The sequence below is a fragment of the Camelus dromedarius genome, chromosome 23 (genome assembly GCF_036321535.1).
Source record: "Camelus dromedarius isolate mCamDro1 chromosome 23, mCamDro1.pat, whole genome shotgun sequence".
NCBI classification, from domain to species: domain Eukaryota; kingdom Metazoa; phylum Chordata; class Mammalia; order Artiodactyla; family Camelidae; genus Camelus; species Camelus dromedarius.
Genome location: NC_087458.1, coordinates 16,108,201 through 16,134,384, shown reverse-complemented (window position 1 = coordinate 16,134,384; position 26,184 = coordinate 16,108,201). Strand labels below are relative to the sequence as shown.

The 26,184-nt window shown below is 43.8% G+C and overlaps 1 protein-coding gene across 2 annotated transcripts; it reads right to left on the bottom strand.

Annotated features, from left to right (window-relative positions):
• Nucleotides 1–1,332: 1,332 nt before the first annotated feature.
• TBX19 (T-box transcription factor 19) lies at nucleotides 1,333–25,678 on the bottom strand. 2 transcript variants are annotated; one of them, XM_010984467.3, is made up of 8 exons: nucleotides 25,291–25,678; nucleotides 16,930–17,194; nucleotides 15,463–15,597; nucleotides 12,538–12,599; nucleotides 11,243–11,304; nucleotides 6,958–7,149; nucleotides 4,596–4,731; nucleotides 1,333–1,775 (listed from the first exon to the last, which is right to left on the bottom strand). In XM_010984467.3, the coding sequence occupies exons 1-8, from the start codon at nucleotides 25,485–25,487 to the stop codon at nucleotides 1,490–1,492; spliced, it is 1,335 nt and encodes a 444-aa protein (XP_010982769.1). In that variant the 5' UTR covers nucleotides 25,488–25,678; the 3' UTR covers nucleotides 1,333–1,489. The 2 variants fall into 2 exon arrangements, with proteins under 2 accessions (XP_010982769.1, XP_064334032.1); XM_064477962.1 differs by lacking the exon at nucleotides 15,463–15,597.
• Between the last annotated feature and the right edge of the window lie 506 nt (nucleotides 25,679–26,184).

Genomic DNA, 26,184 nt, shown 5'->3' with positions numbered 1-26,184 from the left:
AGAAACGAGGTTCCTGGAGTAGTTATCATTCCATTTCTTTGTTTCAGGTAAGTTGTTTCCAAATTTGGTGCGGTGACCAGGGTCTGGCGCGCTGGTTTGAAATGCAGACTCCTGGACTCCAGCCTCAAAGATTCTGATCCAAGAGGTGTGGAGTATGCCCAGGAATCTGTATTTCTAACAGGTGTTCCAGGTGAGCCTGGCTCAGGGGCTGCGAGGAGCGGTGTTTGGGAATAATGGCTCTCGTCCACACTGTCTCCTTATCTCATCCATCACTGAGCACGGGCTGTACCTCAGACGGAACACTCACATGCTCCCCGGCTCCCACTCTGACCCGCTGCCCTGTCCCAGGCCATGTGCCTCTTAGCTCTGCCTCCCCGCGAGCTCCACCTCTGGCTTTTAGCACACGCACTTCACGCCAAGTCGACTCCGCCAGTGTTTACTGGGCACCTACTATGGGCAAGGCCCAGTACTGGGGGCCGTGGGGAACAGACAAGAAGGCTCGGTGGGCCTCACCCTCCAGGGGCTCACAGTCTAGTGGGAGAGAGACGCAAGAGCAGGCAATAAAAATACAAGGCAGAATAGGTGAGCTCTACATCAGTGGCAAGACCAGTGGGAGACAGGGAGCCGGATCAAATGCGCCCAGCCGATCAGATGTTTGATGCAGGGGCTGGTGCTTGGGCCAGTCCCTGGGAGAAGCACAGGATTCACTCAGGTGGGACTAAACAGAGTAGGATGTCTCCGCAGGGGAGAAGGTACAGAGATGGGAAAGTATACTGAATGGTCAATACACAGAGGCAGAAGGTCTGCTCTGACTGCAGTCTAGGATGTTAAAGGGGCAGCAGGGAGCTAAAAGCTGGAGAAGTGGTTTGAGGCCAGATAGTAGAGGACTTAAAGGAGATACAACTTCATCCTGTAGACAATGGTGAGCCATCGAAGGTTTCTGAGCGAGGGAGTGACATGATCTCCATTTCCTCAGTTCTCAGTGCTGTCGTAAGTGACTAGTCCTATTTTTGTTAACTCCACTCCATGAACTTGTACCCTCTCTTGGTCTCAAATCAGAAGCTCTGTGGCCACACGTACTTCTCAGGGCTGCACAAAGCTACAGAGCAGTGGCTTTAGGCTGGGTAAACTTCGAGCTCACTTAACAGCTTTGCATCATCTCCACAAAACAGGAAGGGCAGCCTTCTAGAATCATTTGAGAGGAAGGGGCAGGACACAAGGAAGGTCTCAGCAAACTTCTGTGGCCTAAGCACAGACTGGATACGCTTCAGAGAAAACGGGAGCACACAGAGAAAACGGCGGAGAGATGCAAGTGGCAAAATTAGCATCGTCAAACTAGACCATCTCCCAGGAGGCTTCCGGTACCACCCAGCCCTCTGCTCACTGGGTGGGGAGACCCTGCAGTCTGACTCCCTGTGATCGGCAGATGGGATTTCTACGAGCTCTACACAAAGCAGGTTCTCCTCTGACACCTCCCCTAGGATCCCGCTTAACTATCCAGCGAGGAGGGAGAATGGCGCCCACCCCCACCCGGGCTGCCCCAGCCCGAGAAAGGATGCGAGGCTACTGCTGTCCAGGTGGACACGGCAATGCTGGTCAGCGAGGGCTCCCCCAGAACCTCCACACCGGCCGAAGCGGGCGCCTGGGTGGAGAGGGGCGAAGTCACAGCTGGGTTACCCAACAGAAACGCTCCCGGGGAGCCGGCGTGCACCTCTGAGCCTGACCCGGCAGGGCCCCCGCCGCTGTTGCTGATGGTCCACAGGCACGGGTAGGGGCTGTGGAGACAGAGAGAGGGGGAGAGGATGCTGGATGGCACTCCCAGATAACACCTGACAAGCCCGCACACAGCCCCGAGAGGGGCACGGGTCTGGGAAGAGGGCACCTGGCCACGGCTCTATTTCTAGCTCTGACACAGACTGGCCCTGTGGCTGCAAAGCAGCAGCAAGATGTACCAGAACAAGCAGACGATGCATCATTCTGAGCCCTGCATCTTGATGCGGGCCTTGCCACTAGCAAGGTGCTCAGTTTTGAACAGAGCATCATTTCTCTAGGCCTCCCCTGCAGCCTGTGTAAATGGGCAGCGGAGTGAAAGGCGGCTATCTGGGCAGCAAGGTGCTTGCGAGTAAGATCTCTCACTGACCAAGAGAGGTGCTGTGGCCTGAAAACCAGGACACATTAGGGGTCAGAAAACCTAAGTTTGAATCCTAGCACCACCACTTAATTAGCTCTGTGACTTTGATCAAATTATTTAACATATGAGCCTCAGTTTCTACATCTTCAACATTTGGAGTGATAATTATCCATACCTTAGAGATACTGTTATGAGGATTAAATAAGAAAATGAGTACGTGGTGCCTAGCACATCGCACTCAGTAAACGGTGGTTGTTACAGTCAATTCTTCCATCCCAGGTTTCCAACCGTCAGCTCTGGTCCCCGGCAGAACAGCTGAGGAGCTGGACCACCTTCCTGGACTTCTTTCATCCAATAGCACTGGTTCACAAACGTGGCCGTACATTGGAATCACATGGCAAGTTTTTGAAAAAACACCGATGCCTGGGTTCTATCCCCAGAAGCTTTGATTTACTCAGTCTGGCATGCGGTACCTGGACTTTTAAACGCTTTCCACTTGATTGTAATGTGCAGACAGTTTTGCACCAGGACCTCGATGAAAATGACTACAATTGAAACAAGTAGAATACCCTCCAGGCCTTTAGTCATCACTCCGTTCTGACTTTTTGGAGTCTCTGCATTGCCGGACATTGCTTTGCTTGATATTAGGCTCATTACCCAATGACAGTGCTGAACACTTGTCTTTAGCAAAATCTTTATAGAGTCAGCAGTGGGCTAAACATGACATGGAGGAAACCAGAGGTAGCAACGTCACCCTGCACTGCCACATTTCAGACAACTCTGGACCATACGAAACCTGCCGAAGCCCAGGCATTGGGCTTTTTTTTTTCTTTCTTTCTTTCTTTTTCCTTTTTTTTTTTTCTCCTTTTTTTTCCTTTTTTCCCCCCCTTTTTTTTTCCCTTTTGTTTTTCCTTTTTTTTTCCTTTTCAGTTCAGCTTGCTGGGATTCTGACCCCAGTTTCCAGAAGAGATTCTTCCACAATATCAGTCGGAGCCCCTCCCTGATGCCTGCTGGGCTGGTGGGAAAACCACAGGCTCTGAGTTAACGTTACTCACTGTATGACCTTCAGGAAGTTTTTAATGCCTCTGAGCTTTAGTTCCTCCATCAGGAAAGTAGGGATTTTAATAGTCTTGTGGATGTCTTTGAGAACTATAAACGACACACATAAAGCATCTGGTATGGAACTTAGCACATGATTGTTTAGTATCTTCAAGGACACTCTTTTTCTCACTTCCTGCCGCAGCCCCGGTCAGTGCATTTCCCTGACACCCCCCAGTCAAGCACTGTCAAATGTGAGCAATGAATGCAAGGCTAAATTTTTGAGTCGCCACATTTTTAAAAATTTAAAAGATAAAAAGAAAAAAAATGAACTTATTGTTAATAATACTTATGTGACGAAACTATTCAAAATATTATCATTTCAACACACATTTGGTATTAAAAAAGTTGAGATTTTTATCCTTTTTTTTTTTGACTAAGTCTTCAAAATTCTGTCTGTGTATTACACCCAGGTACATGCATAAGTGAATTGCTTTGCTGTACACCTGACACTAACGTTGTAAATCAACTATACGTCAATTTAAAAAAAGAAAATTTTAAAAATCATGTCATCTAACACCCTCCCCCCAAAAAAGATGGGACATCTTTTAATTTTGAATCTCTTTTTAAACCTCAAAATTCTGCATACCTATGTTGAACATATCAGCTGCCGTGTATATAGAATGTTACTGCTTACAAAGCATTTTAATGCTTTTTCTAATTTTGATGCTCATCACAACTCTACTGAGTAGCTTATATTATTTCCATGTTACAGATGAGAAAGCTGAAGCTCAGTGAGTCTAAGAAAATTACACAAAGTCACAAAGTCAATAGGAGGTAGAACTGGGGCCCAAGCTCTAGACTCCAGGACCCTTCGCTTTCTGCTCCACTACGCTGATTCCCAGAAGTCAGAACTGAATGCAGGTCTCCGGTGTGAGAGTTACATCACAGGTCCTACATGCTAGACTCAGCCCTATTGCCTGGTGGTGGCCTGGGCACCCCAAATCTGTCCCCCTGTGAGAATGAGCAGCTGATGAGAATACAGACAATCCGGGGTCTTGAATTCTCAGTGTGCATTTACACTTTCCCCTTCGGCTCCCCTTTTTCAGTATCCCTCTGCTACTACCATGGTTCACAGATTTCTGACTGGTTGAAGACAAACAATCCCAGGCCATTACATCTTTTCCCTTTTAAAAATCAGATACCAAAGCTACAAAGGAAAGAGCACATGACTGAGCAGGTGCTTTCCCACCCCACTTCCTCCAGGGGAGAAAGGTTGGTCCTGTTGTTACTTTCACTTCCTAGGGGCTCAGAAGTCAGGACATTAGCTTGGACCAAGCCACCCTAGGAAAAAGAATGAACTCGAGTCCCCAGAGTGAAAGTAAACCCCTAAGACCAGTGAGCAAGTGACTGGCGCTGGTCTTACCTAGGGCCCGGATTCATTGGTCCGCTGGTGTGGGGTACGGACAGGATGCTGGCGTGAGGTGTGGAGGACAAGGAAGTCCAGCTGTCGGCTCCAGAGAACACTTGCAGGTTATTGCTGGAGGTTTCTATCAAATTCACTTTGGGGAAATAACAACAGTTCAATTGATGGAGCGTGGAAAACATACAAAGATGGTGACCAATGACGTTACCCTAGGTCACAATACAACCATGGCCGGTGCTGCCTGTGCCTACAGTTTGTTGGTACTTCCCGAAGGAAACAGAAAAGGAGGAACTTAGGTTTACTGAATGTCAACCATCTGTCACACACCGTTCATTTTTTAATCATCACAACAATGACTTCTTATCTCCATTTCACAGATGAGGTGCAGAGAGGGAGGATGCTGTGTCCTTCATGACACAGATTTAACTTACGTCTCCACACTCACTTCCCCTGTAAAGTGGGCCATGTCATCATCCCCTTGAGATTAGCCTAAGGACCACCAGTGCCCCAGAGATTTCTGAGGACCAGGACCTCTCTTTCTCAGCAGCCCCAAGTAGATTTAAACATTCAAGAAGAGTGTCTTTGATGTCTTTGAATCTCCATTTGCATAAATAGTGTATACATAATAGGGAGGAAGAAGGAAAAGGAGGAAGGGAGGAAGGAGGGGCAAAGAGGAGAAAGAGGAAGAAGATTCCATGGATACCTAGCCAAGTCTCTCCTCTCCATGATCTCCTCTCTCCACTCCCTCTACACTCTGGTCCCAAACCATTCCCCAGACAAGCCAGATTCTCTCATCCCTCTGTGTCTTTGCTCACGCCACTCTCTCACCTGGAGTGCCCTCCCCCTCTGCCTGTGTCCCATGCCGTCCGTCTTCACCCCTGGCCACTCCCACTTCTGCGCGTTTCCAGTCATTCTTCACATCTCAGCTTAGACACCAAGCCTGTTGGGTAGATCAGGCTGCTCTTTTTTCCTTCATTCCCATAGCACCTTGGCTTGTGTGTTTTACAGAATGTTTCTCAAACTTTAATGTGCGTAAGAATCGCCTGAGGATCTTGTTAAACTGCAGGCTCTTTCAGAAGGAGAACCTGAGAGTCTACGTGTCTAACGAGTTCCCAGGTGATGCTGCAAGGTCCGAGGACCACATTAGAGTTCTCACTACATTGTATTAGGATGAATTATTTATGTGTTCATGTAGCCCTGAGCTCCTCCAGGGAAGAAACCATACCTTAATCACCTTCCCATCCCCACTGCCCAGCAGGGTGCCTGGTGCAGAGTAGATGCTCAGAAGATGTGTTTTGTGTGCCGACCAGGGGAAAGAAGCAGGCGGTTAGATGAGAACAGTGCTCACTTTCTGATGTCATTAAGCTCCATTTTCTCCCTTCCTGGCAGCAGCTGTCAACATTGCTGGGAGTAGCAGGCAATGGGCACAGGGACAGGTAGCTGGTGATCAGCAAAGTCCTCAGCAGATACAGAGCTCAGAGTGTCCCTGAGGCTGGAATCTTAACACTCTCCTCCATCTCCTATGCCATCAACTTAACTTACGTGTTTTATTTCATGTCAGTCTCCCCGTATGAGAATAGAATCTCCATGAGGGGAGTGTACTAATCTATTTCGTTCATGAACAAAACCTGACACAGAGTCAACTCTCAACGAATATTTGTTGCATGAATAACTGAATGAGAAATCAACCCTTGGTTTCATATCTCCCTTCCTTCATACACACCTAATAACCAGGCAAGGTGTTGGCTTGCACACAAGACCAAGGCAGACAAGGCAGAAGTCAATGAGGAAGAAAGTACACACACAAAACAGTGTCAACTTAAAAAATAATCAGACTGCAAAAATTATCAAGGTTGGGTCTACATGCCTCCAGCTGAATCAAAGCAAAGCCTGGAGGTGGAGTGACCCAGCTTCCCAGAGACCTTCCTCATAGCTCTCCAACACTGGGCGCAGTAGTCCCTGGGCAGAGCCAGGCACTAAAACTGTAGAGAAGAGCCACGTGATGGCAAGTGTCTCAGACTCCCCACGACTTAACTTCTTAGAGACGCAGCCTGAAACTGCTCAGTGAGCCAGCGCCCTGGAAGGAGGCTTTTCACACCCGTTAGAAACTGGGAGACTGAGTGTCTCCTACTTTTTGTAATTATTTCAAACAATTATAAACCACTAATAATGCCATAACTATATAATTAACTATTCGTATATGAAATAAAACGTTAGACTACTAATATACAATAACATTACATACATTGGATGAAAGGGGTTCTGTCCTCAGTTACTTGTATCTGCTAGCTGTTTATCCATTTCTCACCACCACCACCCACACACCCCCACCCCCAAGGGTTTAATTAGCGGAACCACACACCTGAGGGAGAATGGTTTCTGTGCACGTACGCAGAAGGGTAGGGCGCCTGCCGGTGGTGTCCTCGGAGGCCGGGGTAGTGCTCACAGCCAGGGTGGGTGTGTGGAGCAGACAGAGGCAAAGGAGTAGCATACTGGTAATTGGTGTTTCCTGCTGTGCACACTCCATCCGGATTGGAAAAGATCCAGCCTCCCACTAGGAGAGACAAGAGGAAGACTCTGTGAACGTCCACGCCCAAAATCAGGTTACCAGTCGCTCTGCACGGCTGTGTTTCTCCGTGCACAACACCGTGTCTGCCCATGTGGAGTTGGGCACCACCATCCCCACCACCACTCCCCTTCCATGTTAGCAGCAAAGCTGGCTTCTTTGGAGACGGGTGACAGTTCCTATCAAAGTCTGGAAAACCTCTTAAGAAACACTGGAATCCTGGCTATATAAAATACTATTTGAACTATAAGTTAAGTTGTTTCTGACTTAGTTGGATTAAATTAAAAGTCAGTCTAAGAAGGAGGTGTTAGATACGTGTGTTCCTCACTGATCTACAGCTGCTAGAACATGTTGAATTTGGTGACCCAGAAAGAGTCAAGGCCTCTCTGTTTCTGCCCAGTGGGAAGGTGTCTTTAGTTCCCACTCTAAGCAAAAGGAGACTTAATGCTTCCCATCACTACCCCACAAAGAGGATTCTGAGAGTAAAAAGAGGGAGCTGGCTAGACACTTTGAGAAGAGTCTTGCAAAGCATTTTGAAAGCTGTAAAATATTTCACAGAACTGTGTTTGTGAACGATTATCTCAACTGACGCAGAAAAAGCATATGACAAAATTTAACACCCTAGTATGATAGAAACATTCAACAGACAAGGACTACAAGGAAATTGCGTCAACATAATAAAGGCCATCTATGACAAGCCCACAGCCGACATCATACTCAACGGTGAAAAGCTGAAAGCATCCCCTCTAAGATCAGGAACAAAGCAAGGATGCCCACTCTCACCACTTTTATTCAATATAGGATTGGAAGTCCTAGCCACAGCAATCAGACTAGAAAGAGAAATAAAAAGAATTCAAATTGCAAGGAAGAAGTAAAACTGCCACTGTTTGCAGATGATACTATATAAAGAAAATTCGAAAGACACCACCAAAAAACTACGAGAACAAATGAATTCAGTAGGGTTGCAGGATACAAACTTAATATACAGAAATCTGTTGTTTCTATACACTAACAATGAACTATCAGAAAGAGAAATTTAAAAAACAATCCCATTTACAATTGTATCAAAAAGAATAAAATACCCAGGAATAAATCTAGCCAAGGAGGTAAAAGACCTGTACTTGGAAAGCTATTTGATGAAAGAAATTGAAGACAACACAAACAAATGGAAAGATACACCAAGTTCATAGATTAGAATAATTAATATTGTTAAAATGACCATACCACCCAAGGCAATCTACAGATTCAGTGCAACCCCTACCAAAATATCAAAGGCATTTTTCACAGAAATAAAACAAATAATTCTAAAATTTGCACAGAAACACAAAAGACCATGAACAGCCAAAGCAAGCTTGAGAAAGAAGAACAAAGCTGGACGTATCACCCTTCCTGGTTTCAAACTATACTGCAAAACTACAGTAATCAAAACAGTATGATACTGGCACAAAAACAGACACATAGACCAATGGAACAGGACAGAGAGACCAGAAATGAACCCACACTTACCTGGTCAATTAATCTATGACACAGGAGGCAAGAATATACAATGGGAAAAGACAGCCTCTGCAATAAGTGTGCTGGGAAACTACACAGCTACATGGAAAAGAATAAAACTGGACTGCTTTCTCACACCTCATGCAAAAATAAACTCAAAATGGATTAAAAGTAATCCTTACATGTAAGACCAGAAAGCATAAGACTCCTAGAAAAAAGAATAGGCAGTAATCTCTTTGACGCTGGTCTTAGCAATAATTTTTCGGAATCTGTATCCTCAGGAAATGGAAACAAAAGCAAAAATAAACAAATGGGACTACTTCAAATGAAAAAGCTTTTGCACAGTGAAGGAAACTAAAAACAAAACTAAAAGGCCAGCTACTGAATCAGGGAAGATATTTGCAAATGATATATCTGGCTAATATCCAAAATATTTTAAAACCCATATAACTCAACATCAAAAAAATATACAACCCAGTTGAAAAATGGGAAGAGGACCTGAAAAGACATTTTTCCAGAGAAGACCTACAGATGGCCAACGGACACATGAAAAGATGCTCAACATCATTAATCATCAGATTAATGCAAGTCAAAACCACAATGAGATATTACCTCACACCTGTCAGAATGGCTACTATCAACAAATAACAAGCGTTAGTGAGGATGTAGAGAAAATGGAACCCTCTGTGCACTATTGGCAGAAATGTAAATTGGTGTAGCCACTATGGAAAACAGTATGGAGGTTTCTTAAAAAATTAAAAATAGGACTACTGTTTTATCCAGCAATTCCACTTCTTAGCAGTTTTCAAAGGAAAACTCACTAAAACACTCACTGGAAAAGATATGTGCCTCCCTATGTTTATTGCAGCATTATTTATAACAGCCAAGATATGGAAGTAACCTAAGTGTCCATCAATGGATGAATCAATAAGGAAGATGTGGTAGATATAGATATAGATATATAATATTATACATATATATATGGAATATTAGCCAGAAAAAAGAATGCAATCTCGATGTTTGCAACAACATGGATGGGCCTATAGGGTATTATGCTAAGTGAAGTAAGTCAGAGAGAGAAAGACGAACATCATGTGATTTCACTTATATGTGGAATTTAAAACCAAAGCAAATGAACAAAGACGACAAAGCAGAACAGACTCATTGACACAGAGAACAAACAGGTGGTTGCCAGAGAAAAGATGGGTGTGGGAGAAAATAAATAGGTGAGGAAGATGAAAAGGCACAAACTACCAGTCACAAACCAGCCATGGGGGTGAAATGTACAGCACGGGGAATATAGTCAATAATGGTGACAGGTGGTAACTAGACAAAAAGAAAAAAGTCCTGAGAAAACTTTTTCTAAGTGCTTTTCTGAGAGCGCCTTCTCTTTATGTGGCTGTACTGACACTTCTGCAATGAAAGATGCATCAAGATTTGGGGGGAAGGAGGGAATCAAGAACTCCACAGCTGGAAAGCTGCAGAGGGGATCTTAGCAAACAACTCTCATGCAAGTTAAAGAGTATCTCAGATGCTCTGATGCCACTGACCTTGGGTTACTGCTGCAGCTTGGAAGACTTGCCCTACCACGGGGTCCCCTCTCTGATCTGAGATAGAGAGAGAGGGGCACCCTGTCAGGAACATCCGACCTACTCGCAGAATCCCAGACGTATTACTCCGACTCTCCCTGCAGCTTCCCAGTCAGCAAATGCACACTCTTCCTCACACACAAAGCTACAGCCTTCCTGAGGCAGTGCAGCGGGAACCAATGCGAAAATTAGCAAGTACTAAGAACAGAAGAAATCCAGAACAGAGAGACAAGAGTGGAGCGTAAGGGTAGGAGATATACCCAGAATGCACTTCTGTGAGCTCTTCAGCCTCACTGACACAAAAACAGAGTCTAAGCAGTTCCCAGTACATTACTCTTCTTATCGCCTGTCTAGGATTTATTTTTTTGGAATAAAAAACATTTATTATACTTAGAAATATTACAGAAAAGTACACAGATTATTAGTTCACATCTCAATGTGTTTCTACAAAGTAAAACACTCAAGCAACAATTATCAAATAAAGAAATAGAATATTCACTAAGCTGTGCACCAGAAACTAACACAACATTGTAAATCAACAATGCTTCAAAAAAAAGAAAAGAAAAGAAAGAAAGAAAATACGACAAGCATCCTTAACCCCTTCCCTAATTTCTCCTAATCACTGCCACCACCCTGAAGTAGCCACTGTTCTGGCTTCTGACACCATTGGTTTATCTTCACTGTGTTTCAACTTATGTATAAGCTGCATGTGGTGGGTACTGCTTTGTGTCTGGCTTCTTTCACTCAACCTTATAATTTGTACCTTACCTAGGATTTATTTAAGCCCTCCCCAACCCCCTCCCACCCAAGGAGCGTTGGTTCTCTGCGAATTCTTGTAAGGGCTTATACCTGTGTTGAATGGAAGACATAACCTGTTGGTCATGATAGAAGATTTGGAACAAGCCTGAAGCAGTCACGACAAACAAAAAGCCTGAGTGTGGTGGAGATCCCCCTGGTGTAGCCCCAGGCGCCTCCCACCCAGTGTTCACCCAACTCACAGTGAGAGTAGGCCACATGCTGGCTCTCAGAGATGGCTTCCGGAACATCTTTGAGGTGGTTCCTGAAACAGTGAGGAAAGTGCACCGTGGCTGGGCAGCTGATTATTCAAGTCGAGCATACAGTATACCCCAAACCCTCTTTGGAGAGCAATCCATTTCTTGGAATAAGAAAATCAAACACCTTTTTTCTCAAAGCTACTATCTTTCCACCATTCTCCGCCTACTTTATCTGCTTGTGCAATTGCACTTTGAACTCCAATTTTATGGATACTCCAATTTACCTTATTTACAGCTATGCTTAATCAGCTTGATCTTGCTGATTGGTGGGCAGTGCGCCTACCTGACAAAATTCAAGTAACAATACCAACAGTCAAGATTTGCACAGGACTTCAGGGCACAGTCCCATCTGTGATATGCTAGATCCACCAGCGATCCTGTGAGGGAAATATTACTGCACCCATTTTGCCGATTTAAAAAGTAGATCTCAGAAAGGTCAGCTGACTTATGCAAGCTCCAATAGGCAGCTAGGCTGGGACTCAAATCCAAGATCAAACAGCCAGGAAATGGCCAAGCTAGGACTCAAATCCAAGATCTCTTGCTCAAAGTCCTAATTTTTTTTTTATTACATAACTTATCTGAAAAAGCTGAATCTTCTACGCCATCAAAATTAAATCAAATGTTGATAGGATAGACCCCCGTGCCACAACATTGTAAACATCTGTGCATTAATCCAGAGCCTTTAAGATGAAAAGGATCTGTTAAGATCAGTTACAGGAGTTATTGTAAAAACTTGAAACACAGGCAATAAAATCTGAGTGCTTCAAAGGTAATCATTCACACCCTCAAAGTCTCCAACTTCTCTTCTCTCAGATCTGAAAGATATGAACCTTTCACCTTTATGAATTACTCATATGAATTACTCACCTTTCCTAGGCTAAATCTAGTTTTTTAAAAATTGAAATACTACTCAGAGATAATTGTGGCAGAGTGAATTATTAAAAATTCAAATCACTAATTTTTTTAATATGATTGTGCTACTTTTAAGAATCTATAGTAAAGAAAAAAAAAAGCTGATAAAACATTATCAGTCTGAGGTTCTCCTGGACCCCTATTATAAGCGACAGGTAATTACAAGTTTGTTGTGTTTTGCTGATTTTGTTGGATATTGGATTGAATATTGAAAACGTTTTTCTATCAAAGGTATTGCAAGTGCTGCTAGTTAGTTCCTTCCAAGATGATTATAAATCTCACATTTGACAGAAATTATACGATTTCACTGAAATTTCTATACTCACCTTTCCTTGGCATCCAGGAAGGCTTTGGCAAAAGGGTTGTACTTGATTTTGAGAGCTGTTATCTTGTGTTTACAAAGACAAGAAGTGTTAGTGAAAGTAGAACATGTGTGAGCAGACAGAACCCTTTACCTTTACCTGTAAGTTTCTATACAATCAGAATAATTCTCCTCTCTCTTTTCTTCCTCCCCTTCCATGTCTGTTTGCTTACTTCTGCATGAAATCACTATTGCGCTGTCCAGCAAGGAACACATTATTTTTGCATGGGGTGAAAACGGTGAATGCAGTATAAAGTGAGCCAGGAAAGGACAAAGCACTAGAAATGCACAACGCTTGATGTGCCAAAACTAGCATTCAATTGCTCATTCATTCTTTTTTTTCAACAGTGATTGGGCACCTGCCAGGTGTCAGTTACTTTTCTAGTCCCTGGGACACGGTGGAGGGTATACAGGTGAGAGCATCATATCCCTAACTCTTAAATAATCACTTACTCACTGGGCTGTGTTAACACACACAAAAAAATTAACAATCACTTCCACCCACTGTCACTCTTTACCACCCCATCCCACCCTCAGCCTTAGCCTGCTTCACTTTTCTTCAGAGCCGTTAGATAGATAGATAGATAGATAGATAGATAGATAGATAGATAGATAGATAGATAGGGACATACGGAGATAGAGGTAGATAGAGGTCATATATCTTTTGTTCTCATCTCTCCCCACTGGGATGTAAGCGCCTTGAGGACAGTGCAGCATTACCAGCATGTGGAGCTACATACAGTATGTAATAATATTCAACAAACATTTGCTGGATAGAGGAAGAGTTTGGCTCCCTCACCCACCCCTGTGCCCGCTCTCCTCTCAGGGTGCATCTACATCAAATTGGCAGGGATACGTCTTCAGGAGAGGGAAGCTCTGCAGTTAGATTTTCCTGCACTTGATTCCCCTGGGGAATATTCAAGACCAGAAATACGGCAGAGGCTGGGTGCTTGCTGAGGGGAGGCTTTTAGCCCGGCTGGTGGGTCAGAGGGGACTGTCCAGCATGGGTCCAGGAGAAGTTTCTGAGCACTTACCCAGCAGGCAACCAGATGACAGGTTCCACCAGACATAGACTAAGGAGTAGGCAGCAGGTGAGTAGACAAGGGGCATCGTCCCAGAGACCAGAGGAGGCCAGGATATGGCCCCCAACTCAGCCCCACTTTCCAAAGTTGCAAAAGCCACACCCTCCCCCCATTGACCCCCACTCTGTCCTACAGAGAGTCACAGCAGAGGGGGGCAAACTGAGGAGCAAAATGTTTCAGCCTACAAAAACTGGGCACTACTTGAGGGCCTGTTTAAATGATCGGATATTTCGTAAATTTCTGTTCCCACTGGCCTCCTGGAGGGGCTCAGCCAAGAGGCCAGATTTACCTATAGAAAAAAAAAATTACATTTCCTTGTACATCTGTGATGTGAGTTAAATCTGCAACTAATTTCACCTGCAGGCACTAAGGCAGTAGTTTCTAAACCTGGATGACAATCAGAATTCTTTAAGGAGACTCTTAAAACTATACATTCTGGGTACCATCCTTGGAGACCTGACTCAGTTGGTAGGATGGGAACCCAAAATCTTCTAAAGCTACCAAATCAAGAAATGCAGATTAAAGCAACAATAAGATACCATTTGTATTGCCCTATCAGATTATCAAAGCTGAGAAAGGTAGGTGATCGCCAGTGCTGAGAATGGTGGGGGGATTGTAAACGGAAATGCTCTTTGGAGGGAGGCACTGAGGCTTTGTCTGTCAGAGTTCTAAACATACACACTTACTCCTCAACAGAACGATTCCATTTCTAGGTGCCTACCCATGCAAGCAAGCAGGAGTAGATGTACTCAGATATTCTTTGCAGCATTATTCATCACAGAAAATCAAACAACTAGAAATGACCTAAATGTCCATCAGTTCAGAGCTGATTGCCTGAAATACAGTCTATCCTCTGCAGGCATTTCAGAAGAGGGGATATGCCTGAATCTAATTTCACAGAAAGATATTCACAAGACACTGTTAAAAAGGGGAGAAAAAGAAACTGTAGACTAATATGTACAACACGAGACAATTTACGTGAGAAAATCTATATGCTCATATATTTTATATATACACAGACTATGTATTAAAAAATCTCACACTTTAAGCTATTATTTGTAGTGTCCCTGGGGAGTAGGATTCAAAACACAGGAGGGAAAGAGTACATTTTTACCTTTTATTTTTCATTTCACTGTATATACTCATGTACTATTTGTTTATCCTGTGGAGGTTTTTTTAATAAACACAGGTTAGCTTTAAAATATTTTTTTAAGTTTAATCAAAAATAATCCAACCCATCAGGTGCTTCTGGTGACCAGCAGGCCTAATGTATGTGAATGGACCCAAAAATCCCGCTCCCAACTAGCTGACAGAGACCAGATTCTGGCTACTCGGTTCTAACCACCAGAGTGGCTCAAGTGAGACAGGAAAAAAGACCTAAGTGTGCCCCAAAAAGCTAACTAATAGGACAGATAGCATAACAAACCCAAAGGGAGTGCAGGGCAGGGTCAGTTCCCGCGGACTTGCTTTAGAGCAGGAGGAACTCCCAGCTCTGTGCAGGCAAGGACGCCCCAGGCCCTGGAAGCCAGGACTCCTGAGTTTGTGCAGGTTGAGTGACAAGGCACCACCAAGCCTCACTGGCATCAGGAGAGGAGGCGCTGGTGGGCCTTTGGCCAGCAGCGGGGAAGGCCGGGCGTGGAAAGCAGCTGCCTCACTGTTTAACTTCATCTCTGCCCCGAGTATCTGAGTGCAACTGAATCCTGGAAAACCTACCTCTTATCCCAGCTTGGTCATGGCAATAAATGCACCACCACCCGGTCCCACCACACTCTCCCAGGTGACAGTTACACACACACACACACGCCCACCTCCTCGTTCTGATAGGCAGTCACGGCTATGAACTGGGTTTCAGGGAAGGAGCAGTTCATCACCATTCGATGGGCGCCTCCAACGCGCACTATGTGAACCTGGGGTTCATATTTATGCAGAGAGTTCAGCATGATCTGTTGAGGTGGAAGAAAAGACGGAGAAGACATGCAAAGCCTGGGGCGTCACAGGTGACAGCTGACCTCGCGCCTGTGGTTAGCCCCAAGCTCAGCGCCGCCCCAGTGAGGGCCACACGCGCGGACCCCCGTCTCCGCGAGACGACTGGGGAGAGCGTACTATGGCGCTGCTTGTACAAGGGTGGAAGCGGGGTGGCCTGGGGGGAGTCGGTCTGCAGAGTGTTCGGTTGTCTGCCCAAATCCTGGCTTCCTTTTTTTTTCCTTTCCCTATTTTCAGCACAACAAGGTGGATTTTGATCCTTTAAAACATACTGTTTTTCTTCCTATGAGGAATCTTAATATCTCAAAATGCTGCCAAGGGCTGCAGGTCACAAGTGACTACCTGGAGAGTAATGCTACCTTCTGTCTGCAGGCGACATATAATCCACTCTTTGTGATTCAAATCAAAGGCTTACTGGGAAAGCCTCATGTTGTGAAACCTGGGAGGGAATAACAGTTTACTTTGTAGGTTCCTGTCTTAGTAAAGAACTGGAACCTTCTGAATTGACTTGGGTGGAAGACTTCCCACCCCTAAAACCAGAACCCATACGTCCCAGCTGGCTAAGCACAGAGATCAGCGAAGGGGCGAAAAGACAGGGCTAAGAGGCTGACCAAAGTGAAATCTGGGGGACAAGACCTCTTCCTCCATGCTGTGTCGCTAAGCCCCCCAAAACAGTGACCATTTTATAAAGCAAATAACAACTTTACACAGTTCACTAGGATTCGCAATCCTACCGGAGAAAACAAAAGAATAAAAAGCCTCAAAATCTTGTTTACTCTAATTGGAGACCTTAAATAAAACCTTCCTTATTTAAGGTTTGTTTAGATTTTTTTTTTCTGAAAACCCTAAGCTGATTCAATATTCTATTGATAATTATCATAATGCCCAAGTGGAGGGAGCAATTATTTCATTTAGGAGCAGCTTTTTATTAAGGTAGTTGTCTATTGCCAACATGCCACTTACACCAAAAAAAAGCGGGGAGAGGAAATAACAAAACCCTGGTACCCACAAACATCTCCCTCCTCTCGGGCTGGGTAAAAAGCACCACACACAAGACAAAACTCTGAAAGGCCCCGATGATTAAGTAAACTACTGCACTCTCTCACTCTCTCTTAACATCAGGAAGTCCATTAAAAACTGAAAGCACCAATTAAGAGCTGTTTATTCCTGTTCACATTTGGACTCCAGGGAATAATTGGCTTCCGTGAGAGAAGAGGCCGGTGAGGACCCCCTAATTGCCTAAATGCACCCTTGATATTTCTTGATTGGTGTAGTGGGGCGGCCCGCCGTACCTGCCCACCTCCGTTGAGCTTGTTGGTCAGCTTCACTTTGCTGAAGGAGATGGGTGCTCTCATCCAGTGGGCCCCGAAGTTGGGGGAGTCGGGGTGGATGTAGACACAGCTGTGGCTGGAGACCTCCGGCTTGCCCGCGGGCACCCACTCCCCATTGACATACTTCCAGCGGTGGCTGTCCGTTGGGACAAAGTCCAGCAGGAGGGAGTACATGGCATTGGGGTCCAGCCCCATGACGCTGATCTTTAGGACTGGGAACATCCGTCTAAAAGAAAAGGCAGACGCTGAGCCACAGGAAGGATGTTCGAGTGTGAGAGACACCTGCTGCCTTGTCCGGTCATCTTTCCACTCTGAGGAGACCGTCCATGGAGGGCCTCAGGGGTGCCGAAAATGCCCCGGGGAGGCCAAATGTAGTGGGGCCAGACCAGGGGCCCCGATTCCAACAGAGCCTCTTTTTACCAATGTATTTTATATTGAAATACTTTTACTTTAAAATATTATGCTCCATTCTAAAGTCTGAAAACCCCTGATCTAGTCATTTAACAGAGGAGGAAACTGAAGCTTAAGGTGTATAGTCAGAGGCCATGTTCTGACAGAGCACTTTCTGCAAAGGTTCCCCCAGCAAACATCAGGTTCTTGCACTAATGCCGCAAAGCATCCCTTCTCCGTCTCACAAAGGACACCAGTTCTGAATAACGGTAATAGTGTGAATAGGGAAAATGTAGTTTTGTGGTAAAGTAACTGAATGGGACCTTTGACTATACAAATTTCCTTTTCTGCAGGACTTGTCAGAGGCTTTAATACACCAGTGTGCACCATGAGCCTTTGAGAAGGAGCTAGGGTTGTGCATGCTCTGCACTAATGTAACAGTGGAACCATCGTTTCATTGAGCATTTTGTGGGAATTTGTGTTCAAAAAATATGCCTTTATTCATTCTGATCTGGATGTGTTGGTCCTTCTCCCACATTCTAGAATGGCACCAGCAAATTTACCCTCACAAATATTTGGAGAAGCTATCTCACCAAGCTTCTGACTCTCTTTAGTTTATTTTCCCTTCCCCATTCTGAGTTGCTCCAACCTTCTCAAAAGACCTGATTTCCAGGCACACCCTCATCATGACCAGACAGTCCTGTCTGTCAATACATCTTTTAAAAATCTGAATCCCCAAGTTGAGACGCTAACAATCTAGGGTCTAGTCACATGCTACTCAGAGTGGCCCAGGAATCAGCAGTATCAGTCTCACCTGGAAATTTATTAGAAATGCAGAACCTTGGGCCTCACTCCAGACCTACTCAGTCAGAATCTGGTGGCTTCCTCCAGCCCTTGACTCCCAGCAGAACTGTTTCTCCCCTCCCTCTGTCTGGGTGTGCTTAAGGAGAGAAAGTTAATTTAAATAGAAGGCTAAGACAAGTATGTGAATTAAATGACACTTTTCAGGGGAAAGGTGCACCACATGATGCATCCCAAATCCAGGTCTTGCCTGAGTGTTGCATCACTTACATCATCGCTCCCCTTCCTTAATGACACGATTAGACGGGAACGTTAACCAAAACATGACAGTTCTCCCCTAGGGAGGCTGTTCGTGTCGTCTAACTTCTTCCAGTTACACATTCTTTTCTTCTTTCTTCGACAGAATTTTTTTTATCTATCCTTTCTCTTTATATCAGACTAAATGGTTCCCTTTTACAAAATACTTCAACGTTTTCAATTATTTTAATAGTAGCAGCCACGTGTAGAAAACAAGCTCTCTGAAAGCACAAAATGCCATTTGCAAAGAATTATTAAAGCAGGCATCAGAAGTGATCTTACGGGTCAGATAGGGTCGTTCTGAGAGCCAGGAGCCTGGCTTATTTGTATGAGGTACACAGAGAGAGGGTCTGATTTCTGGTCCAGTGCTTTTTCTGAAATAGTCACGTTCATTTTATTTTTTTAAAGGAAAACGCAGGAGCGAAATGTGTCTAATTGTCATTTCACACGTTAAAGTTTAATAGTAGTCTCAGTAAAAATATGTAGTGCACGTGAAAGTAAAGAAAGAAGAGAAAGCTCACGCAGCACATCTTCCCCACGTGCCGAACTGCCGGGACAGTGACACAGCCACGCAAGCATGGCAGCACGGCTGTTGTCTTCATGATGGGACATGTTAGGAAGTTTCACATAATTCTGACTCAAGATTCAAGGGATGATTTAATGCAAGATGGTCTTCCAAATGATCATAGTTAACACAGACTGAGTTTTACTCTGCACCTAGGACTTAATGTATGTGAATCTCTATGTGTGTGTACGTAAGTATTAGATACGGATACCTAATGTATGTATATCTCATTGAAGTCTTACTTCACCCCAAGGAGGTGAATGTTATTATGTCCATTTTACAGATGAGGACACTGAGGCTCTGGAAGCACAAGCCCATGCCCCTTTACCCCGCCCCCACTGCCTCCTCTTTTATTACATTCACCACATCTTTTTTTTCTCTCTCTCTCTCTCTCCTTGTTGATCCTTCTAGAAAGTAAATATGGTTGGGCTACACTGAAAGGAAAAGCCCCCTCGATGCTTTCCTAAATCTTAATACCTAATTAAAGATTCATTTATTTATTTAACAAATTATTTTTGAGTGCTTGTTCTATGCCAGGAACTTCTCTAGATGGGGATTCAATGGCAAAAAAAAAAAAAATTGCAGACCCAGTGTCCTATCCATGAAGCTTACGTTTTAGCAGAGAAGTCAGGCAACAAAAATATCAACAGATGTTTTTATAATGTATAAGATAATTTTAGATCACAAGAGTGCCATGAAGGAACTAAAATGGGTGTATAAGGAGATTAAAGAGTAAGGAAGTATTCTAGACAGATCTTAGGTAGGTCCAGGGGTGAACTAACTTAAACTAAGACCTAAATAATGAGAAGAAATGAGCAAATGCCAGAAATGAGTGATGTGAACACACCTATACACTAAAGGAAGAGCAAGTCCAAAGCCCCCAAGGACCATATAAGCCTGGACGACTGAGGATTATAGAGGAAAGAGAAGACCAGTGTGGCTAAGGGAAAATGAAGCAAAAATTCAGATTTTCATTTCTGCTGCTAATAGCGTGCCCTCATCTCTCTCTCAACTGAATCTTGCTAGGTCTCACAAAGAATGCAGCATCCTAAAATAGAAAATGTATAATGGCTTTTCTTCTTTCGTGCTACCTTTGGGAGCTCTACACTGATATTCTAAAGAAACTATGAACGCGTGAAAATATGCTCAGTGTCGTTAGCCATCAGGGAAATGCAAATCAAAACCGCAGTGAGAGACCGTTTCATCCTCACTAGGATGACTGCAATTTTTTTTTCAAGTGGACAACAGCAAGCGTCGGTGAGGATGTGGAGAAATTGGAACCCTCATACACTGCTGGTGGGAATATGAAATGGTCCAGCCACTTCGGAAAAAAAGTCTTGCAGTTCCTCAGTGAGTCAAAAGACAGAGTTACCAGATGACCCAGCAATTCCATTCCTAGGTATATATGCAAGAGAAATGAAGATACACACCCACACAAAAACTTGTATATAGATGTTCATAGCAGCATTATTCATTATCACCAAAAAGTGGAAACGACCCACATGTTCATTGATGAGCGAATAAACATAATGAGGTATGTTTATACAATGAAATACTATTTGTCAATAAAAATGCTACAGCATGGATAAACCTTGAAGACATCATGCTAAGTGAAAGAAGCCAGTCACAAAGGACCACATATTGTATGCTTCCAATCATATGAAATGTCTATAGAGCTAGAAAGGAGATTATGGTTGCCAGGGCTGGGGAGGATGGAGGACCAGAGGGTGATGGCTAAGGGATGCAAAGTTTCCTTGGGGAATAATGAAAATATTCTTAAATTATTTGTGGGATTATACACGCAACTCTGTGAACATACCAAAAACCACTGAATTGTGTATTTAAATGGGTGAATTGAATGGTATGTGAATTACCACAATAAAGCTGTTAACAAAAAAAATTAAAGAAAGTAAAGAAGTGAAGAAGCCATAGCATCCAGGCTCATATAAAACGTGGTAGAATCAATTGTTGCTTTATTGTCTAGTGCTTCATCTGCCAAGGATTTTGTAATTATTTTAACTTTTTCATCACTAGATGAATCAACTAAGAGATGCTATGTATTGTCAGTCCTCTAATGAAGTAAATAAATAACGGAAAAAATAAAAGTCAGTCAACCTACAGAAGCTTTGTAACTGGAACTGGAACATACCCTGCCTCTAACCCAAGTTCAGTTCCTCCTACCTCCCCTCTGCCTCTTTCTCCAGCCTCGCCAGGACTGGGTTATCTTGTCTATTTACTTGTGGACAGCACTCATAACCAGGCTATGTTTTCAGGGATGAACTGCACTTCTCATCAATTTGATCTTTTCTCCCTTTTTTTCCCAAGGTGTGGCTCACCACAGAGATAGCCAAGAGCCTTTGAACTCTTTGAACTGAGAAATACGTAAATCAGCCTCTATACCTGAGAGAGAGGCAGGGAGATACAGAGGAACAAATGTGCCAGGGGGATAAGCACTCCCCAAAACCATACTCGAGGAACCAGATGCTTGAGCTTGACCCACGAATCTGTGTTGCTTTGCTGTAAGGCTAGCGTTTCGGTTTTTATTTCCCTAACAGAAGATCTTGACAGCCCGCACTGCTGAAGGAGGCTATGAGGAGTGATGTCTGCGGGAAGAAAGGGGGCAGAGATAAGGCAGAATTTCTAGGTGGGAGAACAGTAGAGACGATTCAAGGCAAAACTCAGGAAGTGTCACTTGTAAACTCCTTCCTCCACCTCCCATCAGGAAACACGCATTCGAGCTTGCGAAGCGTGTGCGCATGCGTGCGTGGATGTTGGGGTTTATGAGACAGTGAGCAGGCGTGAGAAGGGCGGCTGGACACCGAAGCAGCCTAGGTAGAGGCAGGTCACACAAATTCCTACGATTCTCATGAACTGCCACTGTAAACTTCGGAGATTAAAAAAAAAAAAAATACGCATGGACCACAGGGGCATGGAAAATTATTTCCTGATGTGCAGCCTTGATTTTCTCTCCTCTTGCACCGCCATCCCTGGAAACTATGAACATGAGCTCACTGCACCAACATTCCTTTCATTGGCAAGTTCAACTTAGCGATCTCAACACTTACTTTATGATAATAAATAGACACACATTACATAGAAATCCTAATTACATTAGAAATCCTTCCAATTTCTTAAAATCTCCTCAAGGCAAATTTAAACAGACTTAAGTCAAATTAGTTAACTGCATGGAAATACACATGAAATACAACATCTTCCCCTAAAGTGAAGATGTTATAGCAGAGAAAATACAAGGCATAAGAGATTTCATTTATTGGCCGCTGAAACCTGAAACAATTTTTTTTTCTGCAACTTAAAATATTAGTTCCTCGCCTAAAGGATGTAGATGAAAGGAAGTACTTACAAGCTGGATGCACTGGAAATGATTCAAATGCACTCCAGGGAGGTATTATAATTATTATTGTTATGTCTGAATGACTGTTGAATATGAATAACCAATCGTTGTAAATAAAAAACCAGGGAAGAAGAAAAAAAAAAAAAGGAGGAAAGGGAAAAGCAGCACTAAAACCGAGGGAGGAGGGAGGGACAGGCAGAGGGAAGGCGGCCACCATAATCCCACTTTCTAGGGATAATGCAGTGTTTTTCAGGGGAAAATCTCACTTTGGTACTTCTGCTCAATGTCAGAAGCAAGTCATATATATACACACACACACACACATATATATACACATATATATATATACAAAAAATATATATATATAAATTGGTCTCCATTTGAAAATGAGTCTTTTAATTCATCCACCCATCCTAGGCGACTTCAAAACTTGCTATTAACGCAGAACAATTATGCTCAAGGGTACAGGAGCTGATTACTCACCCACCCAGCCCCGAAGCTTTTACAAAAGTCAGAAAGTCAACTGCCTCCAGGGGCAGGTGGGCAACATAAATGAAAAGGGCTAGGGCTGGGGGTTAACAACCAGGAATTTTCTTCTCCCCAGAGAAGGGCCTCAAATCCATCTGCTTCAGGCTCAGGAGTTGGTGTGAACGGCAGGGACGGGGCATCTGGTGGAGACATAGTGGGTCTACAGCCAGAGGGAAATGGGTAAAAAGGAGAGATACAGGAATAGATGGTTAGGAGAAAAAGAAGGGAAAACAAAAGGTGAAGAGGAGAGTAAAGAAGACAATGAAACATGAAAGGTGTGTCTGTATCAAGAACAGGGAAGTGTTGTTAACATTGTATTCTGTGAAACTAAGAGATTGAGGGTCATCCAGACCATGATCATTCATCTTCAGCCACATCAGTTTCTTAGAGATTCGTCTTCCCTTCTTTATCTGAAGTATAAAGGAACTTTCTATCTCCTGCCAAATCTTAACCCCAAAGGGTTCAGAGACCTTAAGAGAATCCTAAGAAAAGATTCAGTTCACTGAGCAGGTGAAAGGGCAGCAGGGCCTCCATAGAAAATAAAAATAACCAAGTTGACCATAATTACACTTTTTCTCCAAGGAATAATTTTTACATAGTTAATATGACATAACTTCAAACAAGTGAAGAATTTAAAACTTTAAATGTGGATAAAAATTATATAGGTGCAAAAAGGCAAGAAAAAGCTCTTCTTAAATGATGGAAGTAAACACCAATATGACATAGTATTAAATTGAATTTTACAATGATTTTGGAAACTTACTTATTCCTTATTGAGATAGAAGAACTCTATTTTTATTAGGTGATTGTACTTTTTCTACTTTTGTATATGACCACTTTGAAAGCCAAACAGAGGCTAAGTGCTGGTGTAGCTACTATCCAGTAACTACAAAAAACAATAAACAAATAGAAAGTTCTACCTGTTATCAAACAGTATAAAAGTTTTACAAGTGTATCATCACTCATCTCTGAAAGGAAAGAAAATAAATCCAATGAGGAATTTGGGGTGATTCTTTGAAATTAAAGACATGTTTTCTTATCTCTTTCTACCAAAAATAATATGTCAATATAGGTCAAGAATAGGAACAGGTGTAATTATAATATAAATGTTAAAAATAAATCCTATACATGAAATAAATATAAATATGGGACTCATCTAGAGAGAGAAAATCTGAGCATCCAGCAAGGTTGATATTCTTGCTACGATTCATCGTCACACTTCATTGAAACACCCTTATTTCTGGAACACCTGTCACTTACAGAGCACTTTAATGTCACACAGCAGCACTCAAGTTCATCGTTTTCCCAGATAGACAAGGAACAGTTCATTCTCTATACTGTGCACTTGATTCAGAAATAGGAAAGCAAGACATTAGGAATGGAAGCATTTTTCACAAGGACAACAGCCTGCCAGAAGTTCAGCCAGCCTGGACTTTTCTCTCATTAGAGAGCGGAATTTCTCTCAAGGGTCACAATTAGAATTCTGCTGAAACTAACCATACTGAAAGTGCCTTTCGACGTTTTGTACTTTTGTGGCCGTGTGAACAGAAAGATCAGCGAACATCGGCTGAATGTCGGGACCAGTTTGGCCAAGCTGGGAGCACTAAGATTTTCTTTCTAAATATTTTTCTCTCCTCTACTAAATAGAAGCTCCTAATGTTACCTTGAGAGCCACTTAGCGGGGCTCAATTTAATCAAATCCAAGACATGCCAACAGAGATCCGTTTCAGTTCATTCCTAATTTGTTGCAATGAGAAAAAAGAAGTCATCTTCTCTTTCCTCGGGCAGTATGTTACGGTTTCATTAACTATTACTGCAACAGCTCTCAGGTCATCACAAACACAAAATCTCAAATGAACACTCACCACAGACACCCAGGAGGAAGGAAGCAGATGTAGGGCTAGGCAGTGGGATTAAATTGGCCTTTTGCCTCCGAATCCTCATCTAGTTAGAAGTGTCTAGCAAGTTTGCTGTACTTCAGAGGAAACCATGCAGCTTCCAAATAAAGTTGCCTTTTACCTTATCTGAATGGAGTTGGAGCTCAAAGAATAATCATCTGCTCCAGGACAGGCAGTCAGTCAAAAATTAACATTATTTTCTGACATTGGAGTGCATTCCCCAAACCCACGGGACATGCCGCCCCTTTATAGTAATTTCCCAGAATTTCTTCATTTAAAATGTGGGCAGGACAGGTGGCTTCACCCTCCTCTTTTCTGGTGATGTCTGAGAAGTTAATTAAGTTGGCTGGGGGAAAGCCATGAGAGACTGTCCTTCAGCTAATCAGACCCTGCTGCCTCTGAGCCAAGAGCGGCAGCCTCTTCAATTTTCAGGGGTCCTCCCTTTCCTCGCCAAGCCCTGCCAGCCCCAGCAGGGTCATAGATACACTCACCTGCCGTTCTTGGTCACGATCATTTCATTAGTGACTTCCTTGAACCTCTGCCAGAGAGGGGCGTCCTCCAGGATGATCTGGAGTTGCTTCTCTGTAGGGTCGCCTTTTTCCCTCCCAGCCTGAAGCTCACTTTCCACCACGTGGAGCAGGCGAGAAACAGTGCCATCGCTGGTCTTCGGAGGGTCCAGCTCACTCATGGCCCCAGGCCCCTCTCAAACTTTGCTGAGAAATGTCACCTACTTTACCTACTTCCCCCTCTTTCCTGCTCTCACTTGCCTGCTTTTCCAGCCCAGCTGGACAGGGGAGCCGGGGAGCTCGAGAGGAGAGGCCCTGTCTCCTGCCTCAGCTCCTAGCATGACACCCCTGAAAGTCCAAATTATACCACCAACCTGTTAAGCTTTGGGGGGGGGAGGCGGGGTAGAGGGAGGGGAGAGATGGGGAGGAAAAAGGCCTCTCTTAATTACTCATTGGATCAGGTGGGAGAAAGCCTGGCTTTCCCATTGGCTGCTGTGCACAGAGTAGACGTTTAAGAAGAGTACTCCATCCAAATTATCAGGCTTTTATCTTGCTGTACCTGAAGAGGTCTAATCGGTGTATTGAGGACCATTTTCTCGTTAATTAAAATTGTTCCAGGCTCAGACTGCAACAATCAGGCAAATCATGTTTGTGTATAAATCATGGCATGTGGCACCTATAGGGAAAGAGGTCCCAGGGAGAACTGACAAACTTGATGCCAGTGCAGGATTTCCTGATGCAGCTGAGAACCTAAATCCCTCAGCAATCCGCTAGCCCCAAATAGAGTGGCATGTATAGAAGGCCTGGGGCGCTGTGCCAAGGAATACATGTAGCACAGAATGAAGGAAGATGCTCTGTGTGCCACTCACTCAAGGGTCA